The sequence below is a fragment of the Dendrobates tinctorius genome, unplaced genomic scaffold (genome assembly GCF_039654945.1).
Source record: "Dendrobates tinctorius isolate UK_male_01 unplaced genomic scaffold, ASM3965494v1 ptg000046l, whole genome shotgun sequence".
NCBI lineage: Eukaryota > Metazoa > Chordata > Amphibia > Anura > Dendrobatidae > Dendrobates > Dendrobates tinctorius.
The window spans coordinates 73,500,449-73,514,569 of NW_027361714.1; the positions used below are offsets into that span (position 1 = coordinate 73,500,449).

The window sequence follows — 14,121 nt, forward strand, 5'->3', positions numbered from 1 at the left end:
GCGGTAACTTCCTCGGGAATTCCGCTACGTGTGAACCCAGCCTAAGCATTTCATAAGTTTTCACACTTTTATTGACAAATACTTCAAGTGTACAAAGACTCAATATTTTGAGCGTTGACCCTTATTTTTCAAGACTCACCCATTCTTGACCAATCAGTGTTGGAGTTTATCACAATTTTTGTGTTATTTTTTGTCCACCCTCTTTTTGAAGATTCTCATTGGGATTTAGATATGAGTAGTTTCTTGGCCATGGACCCAAAATGTCAGTTTTTGGTTCACTGTTCAAGTTAGTTATCACTTTTGTCTTTTGACAAGTTGCTCCATCATGCTGTAAAAAGCATTGTAGATCACCAAATTTTCCTAGACTGTTGGGAGAAGTTATTCTTGGAGGCTATTTCGATACCATTCTCTTATTCATGGCAGTATTCTTAGGAAAAATCATGTGAACCCACTTTCTTGGATGAAAAACAACTCACTCATGAATGGTCCCATGATGCTTTACTGTTGGCACAAAACAGGACTCATGGTAGCACTCGCCTTTTCTTCTCCAGACAATCATTCTTGCAGATGTCTCAAATAGTCTAAAGGGGGCTTCATCAGAGAAAATAATGTTGCAGGAAGTACATTTATTGGACTGCAGAGGACTGAAGTAAAGTTATTTTCTCCAATGGAATGGAGGATTATCCTCCTTAAAGATCTGGAGACTACGTCAGCAACACCATGAAGAGGCTTTCACACCAGTACTACTCCTTAGATTATGGTGTGGGGTGGCCTAAAGTATTGTATCCGGACCCCTCTCTTGTCTTTTTTCCAGGTACACTAGCAGCTCGGCATGACGTTGATTTTTCAGTACAATCATGGCCATTTTTCCAAAGTGTACAACGAGCCACTTTTCAACACAACAAAGCATGTTGCCCAGCTGCAGCCTGTATGCACTACTTGTGCTACCATGACGTACAGCGTCTAAGGACTGGTCTATCAAGCACATTTTAGACAACATAGTTTGGCAATTTGCAAAGGGAGCTGCCAGCAGTGTATCTTGATCCTGACGAGCACTACATTCTTCAGACAACCACTAATAACTTCATTCATAATATGCCATCTCATGTAAGGGCATGTATTTTTGCAAGTGGTTAAACTGAGTAAATTGTGTTGTTTTGAAAATTCTGTTTCCATTCTTCCATCATTTGCATATTATTCACATGTTTAGCAATCCTGTGATTTCCATAATTCCACGACATTTCCTTCTTGGTTTTGGAATTTCATTGTTGACGAGTTTACATATTAATTCTCCCAGGGGTGCCTTGTCTATTGTACGAATTAGGATAGGGTAGTATGTACGTCCGGCAGGTTAGCTTTAGTATCGCAGGGCAGCTAGCTTGTTTCTTCAAGGTAGAAAATGACTGTGTACATACGTATAGACCTTATGCATATCATCTATATATGCTGCAACCATGCCGGCCCTGAAGCTTCTGGCCATAGCTTCCCTCTATACATGATCGTCAGTGCTCTTATACCTTCCGTTGCCTGCATTCAAGGCAGTAAATGATGGCATCCTGCTAGAGAATAACATGATCTCCGAGTGCGGATTTGTACAGAACATTCTCCCTTGCCTCATCCCACGTTCATTAGTGTATAGCATGGCAAAGTGCCTGCTGCAGACACATTTCACTCCTTTGGCTGCTTTTCAGTTGGCACAAAGTGAAATTTTCGGTCTTAAGCAGTGGGTGGATTCAAGTAACAACCCAACAGCTTACATTTTCAGATTACTTTTCTCCATGTTGTAAGAGGGAATTTCTCCTTGCAGCTGACACCAGCAGAGTTAACTGTAAAATGGCAAAATAAGAAATGTGTGATTCCCTGGGTGTTTGCATATATTATTCTGAATTGTAAAAGTGACCATGTTTGATTTGTTAACCACACTTCAGTAAATGAGCAGATGATATTAGAGACTGCAAGGACACTACTTTCATTACTGTTTTAAATGTCCAGTGGTGACGGAAGCAAGGGACTGAGCCGCAGGCAGCGTGTGACGTCACACAGTCTTGATGTATGAAGGATGATCGAGTGCACACTTCCTTTCCTTATGCGTTTCAGACACTTTGATTTCCTTCACCAGAGGAAACTTCTGTATAGATGGTACATGACGTCATTGCTATGCTTTGTGGTGTAGTAACCACTGTGTCCGCTAGGGGGCGCAGTGTGGAGGTCCCAAGGGAAAGGATGAATGGCAGAGTATTGAGTGGCCGTTGTGTATCTCAAAGTGGGTGGCTTTGAGATGGAGACTTGTGTATGTGTGATCAGCAAGGACATTGCTGAGGTGCTGCGTTAATAAGTAAGGGAGAAGTCTCCAGGTAACTAGAGAGTTGAGGGGGCCTGGTTACCTACAAACCCACCCAGGGGGTGTGTTTAAAGCATGGTTGTAAAGAGTGTGAAAATGCCTGAAGGACCTGTGATGAGGTCAGAGTCAAGTGACACAGTGGGCGTGGCTATGAACGGTATAATGTGGCCAGGGTGAGTCACAAGGGGTGAATGCTGGGACCTGGTTGGTCCAGTGTGGAAGGTCCTGCAGAGATGGAGCTTCCTGCCTGACAGCACGTATGGACGCTGTGAGCAATGGCGACGTGTGCCTGAGAGTTCCCTGGAGGGAATGAAAGTGTGCGGGATGCTGAAGCCGCATGAGGAGCCCTGACGTGTGTGAGATAATTGTGAGGCTAAGAGAGCCTGTGTACTGGACACTGATAACCAGAGTGAAGCACTATAATGGACGCTATGCAGATGTTATGAAGTTATGTTGCTTCTATGGTTTATGATGGTGAATAAACCGCAAGGACTGTTATGATTTGTTTGAAAATCCGTGCCGGATCTGGTTTTGTTCGCTGCCTAGCGAGAATCCCCTACTTAGATGACAGCGCTACCTCACAGCTTGCACTATATTTTGCTTACTAAGTGGGTGTCAGCCTGACTTAGGGACATGTATATAGAGTAACTGTTGTTTTAAATTTTATTCAATAAATTATTAGTTTGCATGAAAATAAGAAACTTTCTAATATATCTTATCAGAAAAATCCACTTCTTTCTTCATCTGCATTGATCTTTCACTCTCAAGACAGATTTTTCTCATTACTGAGATAGGAAATGGCAGTTGGTGCTTTTTAAACTCTATGGAGAGGGGAGATAGAAGAAGGAAAATTTTGAGTCAGACACATAAATTCTGCTGCAGGTTCTCCATGCAGTACATAACAGAATAATGTTGGCCAAACCCTCTGATTTTAGTGGTCAGACTGGCTGACCATCTAATGTGTATTGGGCTGGCCTAAGTTTCTTCCCACGGAAGTTGTCTGGAGAGAGAAGGATTAGGTTGTTGAGTTTTGCCATGCCCATACCATTTCTTCTCAGAGAATGTAAGAGACTATCAGAGCTGCTTCTACTTTTCCTCTTTAGAAAAGCTTGGCACAGTAATGTGTATAGAGAGAAAAAGATGTACACCAACCTATGCTGTAACCTTAAAGCAAGCCTGTTGGCAACATTGTGCTGAGTAACCTACAGACAGTGTCAGGTTGGGGCCGTTATACTGATTAAAATGATACCTTAGTTGGTGAAATCCGTCTTGTGGTTGTTGTTTAATCTTTATTTGTTGTTTTCAGTTAATGAGATTCTTATGCTTCCGGGCAGTCTGTGGGGGGGGTCTTTATGTGTTGGTCTGCTTAGGTATTCATCAGTATGGCTTATGACAGGTCACTGATCCCTCAGTGACCTGCCTCCTATTTTACATAATGCATAGAATATTATTGATTTGGAAAAAAAAATTAACTTCAGCAAAATGGCGCCAGCAACTGTGCATGCGCCGGCATCATTTTGATGAAGTTACATGTTTTTCTAAGCCAACAATATTACCCTGTGGGGGGGTCTTCTTGTGGTGCTCTGATTACATATTCATCCTTATGGCTTATGACAGGTTACTGATCCTTCAGTGACCTACCTCCTATTTTACATAATGCATAGAATATTGTTGGATTAGAAAAAAAAATTAACATCAGCAAAATGGCGGCGCATACGCAGTAGCATATATCACATAAAGCTTGTAATATTGTTGGCTTAGAAAAACATGTAACTTCATCAAAATGATGCCGGCGCATGCACAGTTGCTGGCACCATTTTGCTGAAGTTAAATTTTTTTTCCAAATCAATAATATTCTATGCATTATGTAAAATAGGAGGCAGGTCACTGAGGGATCAGTGACCTGTCATAAGCCATACTGATGAATACCTAAGCAGAGCACCACATAAAGACCCCCCCCCCACAGACTGCCCGGAAGCATAAGAATCTCATTAACTGAAAACAACAAATAAAGATTAACCAACAACCACAAGACGGATTTCATCAACCAAGGTATCAATTTGATCAGTATATCAGCGCCAACCTGACACTGCCTGTAGGTTACTCAGAACAATCCTGCTGACAGGTTCACTTTAAGGGTACCTTACATCTGCTGACCATAAAATAAGTGAAGGAAACTTTCTAGTCCATTGTTCATAGGAGAATTCGGGCAGTTTTAGCAGTATAATGTTGTAGATTTCAGCTGTTGGAAAAGTAATGGAGAATTAAAGAGTGCTGTGTAAACAGAATTAGTAATATATCATTTAGAAGAATGTAATTACTATCACCATTGTAATGTCTTGGCATGCTGAAGGCCATTGTTTCCCAGTTACACATAATTGCTTAACAATATGTTTTATCTTTATGTTTTTTTCTTAATTTTTCAGGGATATAGATAATGGGCTGTGTGCAATGCAAGGATAAAGAAGCAACCAAACTGACAGATGAGAGAGATAACAGTCTAACTCAGAGCTTAGGGTACCGCTATGGGACAGATCCCACCCCACAGCACTATCCGAGCTTCACTGTGACCACCATTCCAAACTACAACAACTTCCATGGGTCTGCGGGGCAGGGACTTACAGTCTTTGGGGGCGTGAATTCCTCATCACATACTGGAACTTTACGCACAAGAGGGGGAACAGGTAAGGCCAAGTCATTTTGTCTCATTTTAATATGTCCTAAAATATCTTAAAAACCCTTGCACTAACTCAAATAACCCAATTAAAATTATAACTGATGAAAAGTCATGTTAAAATGGAGAGAGTATGTGTTACTCATCAACTTTTACATTAACTGCCAATTTGCTTGCATTTTGTCAAGTGTGAGAATGAAATGTGAAGGTCAAGTCCACCTTAGCTACATGATTAGCTCCATGATCATTTCTGACATTTTAAGTTCAGGATCTGACTACAGTCTCAGCTAACAACACACAGGAACACATGGTGTTAATGTTGTTTGAAATCTGAGTGAAGATGAATTTGGGCTTAAATATAGTATAATATGTAAATTAATATGAAAGCTGAATATCTGTTGATTTTCGCAATCAGGCTGTCAAAGACCATTGTGTTAACCTTGTACTTCCCAACCCTTGCCACACATCTTACGACCGCTAAGTTGTCTCTGTCGTGCTAAACAGATAAAAATAGAGCTCCTGTAGAGATATTATTTTGTTTGTCGGGGAAATAACATGACTAATATTGATCAGCTTTTCTTACCTAGAACAAAATGCACGTTTTTTATTTCCTAGACCCCTGAGTCTGACGGTATTGATATAATAGGGTAACAGCAATCACACCTTCATTTTCAGATCCATTAAGGATCTGAACATAGTTTCTATGTTGAGTTATTAAGGGCAATCTGTCAGTAGGTTTTGCTATGTAATCTAACATCAGCATGGTATAGGGACAGAGACCTTGATTCCAGCTATGTATCACTTAGTTTACTGGGTTTAAGAGTTGCGATAGAATCACAGTTTTTGTTTGCTGCAGATCTAGCAGTGCTCAGAATGTTGAGCCCGGTATAACCCCACCCACACGCCTGATTGGCAGCTTTCTGTGTACATTGTATATTGACAGAATGCTGCCAATCAGTGGTGGCGGCGTGGTTACACCGAGAAGTTGACTAGGAGGCACAAAATACCCAGTCTTCTAGTGAAAATCTCCCACTGATAGAACTCTGATTTTATTGAAATAAAAACACCCAGTCTAGTAAGTGACACATCTCTGGAATCAGACTCTCTGCCCCTACATCATGATGCTCTCAGATTACATACCAAAACCTGCTGATAGATTCCTTTTAAAGCTTGCATTTACAGGTCAAAAACAGAGGCAGCATCACTTTCAGGTTCTTGTGACAAAAGCTTATCTTCTTTACAACAGACGGTGGTGGAGCTAGAGCGCACAAAAGCACAAATAGGGTCTTATCCGGTTTCAATTTAAAAGGTTAAAAAAGGGTTTGCTAACCTGGTAGAGTTATGTTCACACAACAGTATAAAGGCATAGAAATACAGCTGCTGCAGGTCCACGGGTTCTGTCCTGAGGAAGAAGTATGAAAGCTTTGAAACGCGTCGACTAATAAAAATCGCAATCATACTCTGGTGTATCCTGGATCTACATTTCTACCTACCGGCAGCGTGGAATAGCCACGTTTATTCCTTCATTCACTTGTCCAACAGAGGCACTTTGGCTGAAATAACATTTTCCTTTAATGTCCTGATTTATGAAATCAAAACTTCAAATTTGCAGAATAGAGTAGTTGAGATCAGATTTCTGTTCCATTTTTCCAAGGGACATGAAAATGAACATTGTAGTCATATTAATTCTTACTTTGCAGTGGGTGTTGTGGAGCTCTGTAGTGTGAGAAGGCTAGAGCATAGACAGAAAGGCCTGTCCTGCAGCCTCAGGCTCTTCTGAGCACCCACAACTTGGCGGAGAAGTTTCCACACTCCTTATGTTCACTCTGTACACTATATGTACACTCTTCATACTTTACTCCTGGTATTTTCTGTGAAAAGTACAGATTTCAATACCTTATAGGTATAATATTGATAGACTATTGATCCAGTAGTCCTCCATTTAACAGTAGAGAAGCATTAAAAACATTTCCTATTTGGGTGTAGATACACATGCATCGTTTAGTTGACAGCTATTTTACTGACTCCTTTATTAACAATCATTTTCATGATGAGGGTGGAACTACCATGCCAACACCACCCCAACATCTGCATTATTTGATCATCAAGGGGCTCGGTTATATTAGATCACTGACCACTCCCTACAAAAATGCCGAGTTTGGTTGATTATTATATAATATTGCCAGTTTTACAACTATTTAATTTAGTACAAATTGTATGTAGGTTGCAGCTACAACTTGTAAACTTGATAAATTAATGAGCTAGCCAGACGATATATATAGAGGGTGGGCCATTTATATGGATACACCTAAATAAAATGGGTATGGTTGGTGATATCAACCTCCTGTTTGTGGCATATTAGTATATGGGGGGGGGGAGACTTTTCAAGATGGGTAGTGACCATGGCGGCCATTTTGGATCCAACTTTATTTTTTCCAATGGGAAGAGGATCATGTGACACATCAAACTTCTTGAGAATTTCACAAGAAAAACAATGGTATGCTTGGTTTTAACGTAACTTTATTCTTTTATGAGTTATTTACAAGTTTATGACCACTTATAAAATGTGTTCAAAGTGCTGCCTATTGTGTTGGATTGTCAATGCAACCTTCTTCTCCCACTCTTGACACACTGATAGCAACACCGCAGAAAAAAAGCTAGTCTAAGGGGGTCAGATTCCTTGTAGGAATGCTCGGACCTGACACCCATAATGTGGTGGTGCACCATCTTGCTGGAAAAACTCAGGGAACGTGCCATCTTCAGTGCATAAAGAGGGGAACACATCATCATGGAGCAATTTCAGATGTCCAGTGACATTGAGGTTTTCATTGATGGCCCCATTATCTTTGTACCCCTACATGAACAGTTTCCTGGACAGTGGATTGATCGTCGTGGGCCAGTTGAATGGCCACCAAGGTCTACCGATCTGACCCCCTTAGACTTTTATCTTTGGGGTCATCTGAAGGCAGTTGTCTATGCTGTGAAGATACAAGATGTGCAGCATCTGAAACAACGGATATACTGGAAGCCTGTGCTAGCATTTCTTGCACTCAACAACATCGAGTCTGTCTGGTATTACATGAAGTGACAGAAGGATTTTCACAAGCTTACACCCATAGAAGATCTGTGTTTAGTTCTCCAAGATGTGTAGAACAGCCTCCTTGACGCGTTCCTTCAAAATCTGTTTGCATGTATGGGGGATTACACTTCTCTCATACCCCAAGATCCGACAAAAGAGCAGGTGGAGGCGTTGGTCTGCTTTTATCACCAAAATGTACCTTTCAGGTTATCCCTCAAGTATCCTCACTAGTCTTCCCTTCTTTTGAGGTCCATGCTGTCAGACTCTACACCCCCTTCTCCATGCGAGTGGCGGTAGTGTATCGTCCTCCCGGCCCCTTCCATCAGTTCCTGGATCATTTTGCCACTTGGCTTCCACATTTTCTCTCCTGTGACATCCCTACCCTCATCATGGGCGATTTCAACATCCCCATTGCTCTTCCCCTCTCCCCATCTGCTGCTCACCTTTTATCTCTAACCTCCTCGTTTGGCCTTTCACAGCTTACTAATTCTCCAGCGCATGAAGACGGAAACTCCCTCGACTTGGTCTTCTCTCGGCTTTGTGCAGTGGATGATTTCACAAACTCCCCTCTCCCGCTCTCTGATCACAACCTTCTTTCATTCTCTTTCAAGAACTGCCAGGCCGCTCAGGTCACCCCCACTGTCCATATTTATAGAAACATACAGGCCATTAACACCCAGAAACTTACGATGAACTTACGGTCTTCATTGGCCCTTATCTCCTCCCTCTCATGTCCTGATTCTGCACTGAAGCATTACAATGAAACACTTCAAACTGCCCTGGATGATTTTGCACCTCCTATACATAGAACAACACGACAAAGACAGCGACAACCCTGGCACACCCTGCAAACACATTTCCTACAGCGGTGCTCCAGGTGTGCTGAACGTCTATGGAGAAAATCCAATCTATACGAAGATTTCATCCATTATAAGTTCATGCTTAGAACATACAACACTGCCCTTCACCTCTCCAAACAAACCTATTTCAACACCCTCATCACCTCACTGTCCAATAACCCGAAACGTTTCTTTGACACTTTTCATTCCCTGCTCAACCCAAGAGTGCAGGCCCCAACCACAGAGCTTCAGCTGACGATCTGGCCAATTACGTCAAAGAAAAAATTGATCATATCCGACAGGAAATTATCTCCCAATCATCTCATACCATGCACTGTCCTCCCTCCCCTACTGCATCTAGCTCTCTCTCTGAGTTTGAACCAGTCACAGAAGAAGAAGTAAGCAGGCTCTTTGCATCTTCTCGCTCAACCACTTGCACCAGTGACCCATTTTTGTCACATCTCCTCCAGTCCTTTTCCCCTGCTGTCACCCCTCACCTAACTAAAATATTTAACCTCTCTCTTCTGGTATCTTTCCCTTCTTATTTAAGCATGCCATCATACATCCACTACTTAAAAAACCATCCTTCGACCAAAACTGTGCCGCTAACTATAGACCTGTCTCTAATCTTCCCTTCATCTCTAAACTCCTGGAACGCCTGGTCCACTCCCGCCTGATCCGCTATCTCTCTGATAACTCTCTTCTCGACCCTCTCCAATCCTGTTTCCGCTCTCTACACTCTACTGAAACTGCCCTCACTAAAGTCTCTAATGATCTACTAACAGCTAAATCTAACGGTCACTACTCCATGCTAATTCTCTTGGATCTCTCTGCAGCATTCGACACGGTGGATCATCAGCTCCTCCTCACTATGCTCTGCTCCATCGGCATCAAGGACACCGTTCTCTCCTGGTTTTCCTCCTATCTCTCTGACCGCTCCTTTACTGTATCTTTTGCCGGCTCCTCCTCCTCTCATCTTCCCCTTACTGTTGGGGTTCCTCAAGGATCGGTTCTAGGCACACTCCTCTTCTCCTAGTACACTGCCCCTATTGGTAAAATAATCAGTAGATTTGGTTTCCAGTACCATCTCTATGCTGATGACACCCAATTATACGCTTCTTCTCCTGACATCACGCCAGCCTTTGTAGAAAACACCGGCGATTGTCTAAACGCTGTGTCTAACATCATGTCCTCACTATATCTGAAACTGAACCTGTCAAAGACTGAACTCCTTGTGTTTCCTCCCTCTACTAATGCACTTATACCCGACACTGCCATTTCCGTGTGTGGTTCCACTATTACTCCCCAGCAACATGCCCGTTGTCTTGGGGTCATACTTGACTCCGAGCTTTCATTCACCCCCCACATCCAATCACTGTCTCGCTCTTGTTATCTGCATCTCAAAAACATTTCTAGAATTCGACCTTTTCTTACCTTTGACTCTGCATAAACTCTTACTGTTTCTCTTATTCATTCTCGTCTGGACTATTGTAACTCTCTTCTAATCGGTCTCCCTCTTACCAAACTTTCCCCCCTCCAATCTGTCTTGAATGCTGCAGCCAGGATCATATTCCTCGCCAATCGTTACACCGATGCCTCTACCTTGTGCCAGTCCTTACACTGGCTACCCATCCACTCCAGAATCCAGTACAAACTTATTGCCCTCACCCACAAAGCACTCCATGGCTCAGCACCACCCTACATCTCCTCCCTTGTTTCAGTCTACCACCCTACCCGTGCCCTCCGTTCTGCTGATGATCTGAGGTTAGCATCCTCGATAATCAGAACCTCCCACTCCAGTCTCCAAGACTATACACGTGCTGCGCCAATTCTTTGGAATGCACTTCCCAGGTCAATACGAGTAGTCCCCAATCCCTACAATTTTAAGCGTGCCCTGAAAACTCATTTATTCAGACTGGCCTACCGCCTCAACACATTAACCTAACTATCCCTGTGTGGCACAGTCAAAAGTTTTACCATAACCAGGTTCCCCGTATCATGTTCCCACATGCTTTATGCATCAATTAACCCTCTGTGTCTGTACTGTTACACACTTAACATTATGGCTGGTCCAAACAATCAGCCACCCTTCGTGTCTCCCTTTTTCCCTCATAGATTGTAAGCTTGCGAGCAGGGCCCTCATTCCTCTTGGTATCTGTTATGATCTATGTGATTATTGTTATGCTGTAATGTCTATCGTCTGTACAAGTCCCCTCTGAAATGTAAAGTGCTGTGGAATATGTCGGCGCTATAGAAATAAAATTTATTATTATTATTATGCTTAGAACAATTCATGCTGTTTTGAAGGCAAAAGGAGATCACACCAAATATTGATTGAATTATTTTTTTTTGGTTCATGCACTTTGCATTTTGTTAATTGACAAAAATAAACTACATAACCTTTGCACAGTTCCAAGTATATACTGTATATATATTTTATCTCTTGCTACGCTGTATGACTATTCAGTATGACAGTAAAGCATATGTCCACATGTACACAGATGTTTCACAGTATCTTCTGGAACAGACACTACATATTTCTAATGCTAGACAATCTATTAAGCGATGTAAAACGTTGCCCGCTATAAGCTTTGATAGCATTCTATAAAATCATTTCTTTTTCTTTAAGTAACAAAGTAAGCACTATAGATAATAGACTTCGGATTTCCAGCCATAAACTGTTATTTCCATAGCAATTTTCCATTGAGTGTTCAGGAAGTACCGATAATTCACTTATATTTCATGGACAGTAGTGCCTATCTGTGACACATTGCTCAGAATGATGAGTGACATAGGTAGCCTTGTCCTGGTTAAAGATAAAAGCAAATAGACTGGGAACCTTTAATTCCTCCTACAAAAAATGGCCCCAGCTTAAATAACTGTGCATGCATAAAAATATTGCTGCCAAGGCTTGACATTAGCCAGGACAACCAAGCCCACATATAACGAACGGGTTCCAATGTACTAAGCATTTTTAATGCAGAACATTAAGTGAATTAAAATACACTATTCTACATTCCAGCTTTGTTACGCGTCATGGCTGCCCATTCCACGCTCTTCATAATGAAAATGAGTCCATGTTGATTAAAGGGTAAATTTATCTCCAGTACAAGCCCATTAAAAGCTGGTATAGGCTATTCCGAACCATTGCATATGGAATGAATCAGACTGAGTTATAGTGTAAGGGCTGATGTGTGCCAGAACTATTTCACGTATGAGCTAATGTATTGCCACTTAATATGTGATTTGCTTTCATTCCTCAGGAGTTACACTTTTTGTGGCTCTTTATGACTATGAAGCAAGAACGGAAGATGACCTAAGTTTTCAAAAAGGAGAAAAGTTCCAGATCCTTAATAGCTCGTAAGTGCTTACATGAAGCTTTTTTTATTGGATTATAGATTTCCTTTTCTACAGTTTCATATTGTGCCAGCCATTAACATAAAACTAGTGAAAAACAATACAAGAGGAGCGGGAGTAAATGCACTTTTGGTTAAAACTGTAAATTTGTTTAAAATTGTACGTCTATTCATTAAATGCAAAATTAAGCAAATTTCAAAATAGTCTTGATGAAAAATTCTATCATGAGCATGCGTAAGTCCTTTATCTCGCTGAATACTTTTCCTAAAATCTTTTAATTCCATTAGAACCCCTATTCCTGCTTCTGGTGTCTCTATCTGCTATACCCCGCCATACTTGCAGGGTTAATGCTCTTTCACATATCTAGGTTTCACATACGAGTTCTACCCGTGATGTTCACAGATAGATCTTGCGCAGTTCACGTGTCCCGAGTTTTTTTGCAGACCAAGTGGTAAAAATTGACACACTGACAAAATGTTTGATCCAAAATACTGATGAAAACAGGTCTGTTTTCTGCTTATGAGAACAGTCACTAGCGTGTTAATGAGGCCTTAGATGTAGCACTGCCAGTTTTACATAGATCTTGAGTGGACAGGGAAGAAAGTATCTCGGAATTGCACAGAAAACAGGCCATAGACAAGTAGAAGTACAGGTAGATGAAAGAAAAAAACTACAGTGTGGAAGCTGTTCTGACAAATTAAATCAAGGAAAGACAGGAGAACCCTGGATGTGCACAGAGCTTATATCCAGCCTATATTACAGGGAGGGACACTCCCATAAGAGGAAAATATGAAACTTGTGTCACAATGCAAACTGCATATCAACATCTAAAAGTAAATGAAGGGACGATGATGGCACACTGAAACTTAACTAATTAACTAAAGGTAAATATGATATTATGATATTCTGTATGTAAACTCTTCAAAGGTGCCGATAACCGTTAAAGACAGTCTGTCACCCCCAGAACTGAAATTGAACTATTTAGTCATTTATATCAAGGACTTAGCTCCTGTAAAAATCAAACTAGTACTGTAGAAATTAGTTTAATAGAAAAACGTTTTATTTGATATGTAAATGAGGGGTCTCCAGTGCACCATTCCATGACCTCATTTACCATCCTCTACCCCTCTCCTTATGATGAGTGATAGTGCTGCCGGAGCTAAATCTCCACTTCTACACATACTAACTCCTCAGGGGCCAAGAGCACAAACAGTGTCAGTGTGTAGGTGCCTTCCCATCACTATGCAGTTTGCAGTGTAGTGGCCACTGACTGCACACAAGATCTCAAAGCTGCCGGCGGTTAATGATAACAGGAGAACACATGCCCAATGGGAGGAGAGGCAGATGAGAGCGTGCCCAATGGGAGGAGAGGCAGATGAGAGCGTGCCCAATGGGAGGAGAGGCAGATGAGAGCGTGCCCAATGGGAGGAGAGGCAGATGAGAGCATGCAAAACAGTAGAAGAGGCAGATGAGAGCGTGCACAATGGGAGGAGAGGCAGATGAGAGCGTGACAATGGGAGGAGAGGCAGATGAGAGCGTGCCCAATGGGAGGAGAGGCAGATGAGAGCATGCAAAACAGTAGAAGAGGCAGATGAGAGCGTGCACAATGGGAGGAGAGGCAGATGAGAGCGTGCCCAATGGGAGGAGAGGCAGATGAGAGCGTGCCCAATGGGAGGAGAGGCAGATGAGAGTGTGCACAATGGGAGGAGAGGCAGATGAGAGCGTGCACAATGGGAGGACAGGCAGATGAGAGCGTGCCCAATGGGAGGAGAGGCAGATGAGAGCATGCAAAACAGGAGAAGAGGCAGATGAGAGCGTGCACAATGGGAGG

General features: G+C 42.1%; 1 protein-coding gene across 4 annotated transcripts in view; it reads left to right on the forward strand.

The window, feature by feature from the left end:
• Positions 1 to 14,121, forward strand: part of FYN (FYN proto-oncogene, Src family tyrosine kinase) — a 292,152-nt gene that overhangs the window by 159,969 nt on the left and 118,062 nt on the right. For all 4 annotated transcript variants that reach the window (XM_073575994.1, XM_073575992.1, XM_073575991.1 and 1 more), the window contains 2 exons: positions 4,768 to 5,025; positions 12,197 to 12,293. In XM_073575994.1, the coding sequence (XP_073432095.1) occupies positions 4,779 to 5,025; positions 12,197 to 12,293 (344 nt within the window). In that variant the 5' untranslated portion in view covers positions 4,768 to 4,778. The remainder of the gene's footprint in view (positions 1 to 4,767; positions 5,026 to 12,196; positions 12,294 to 14,121) is intronic.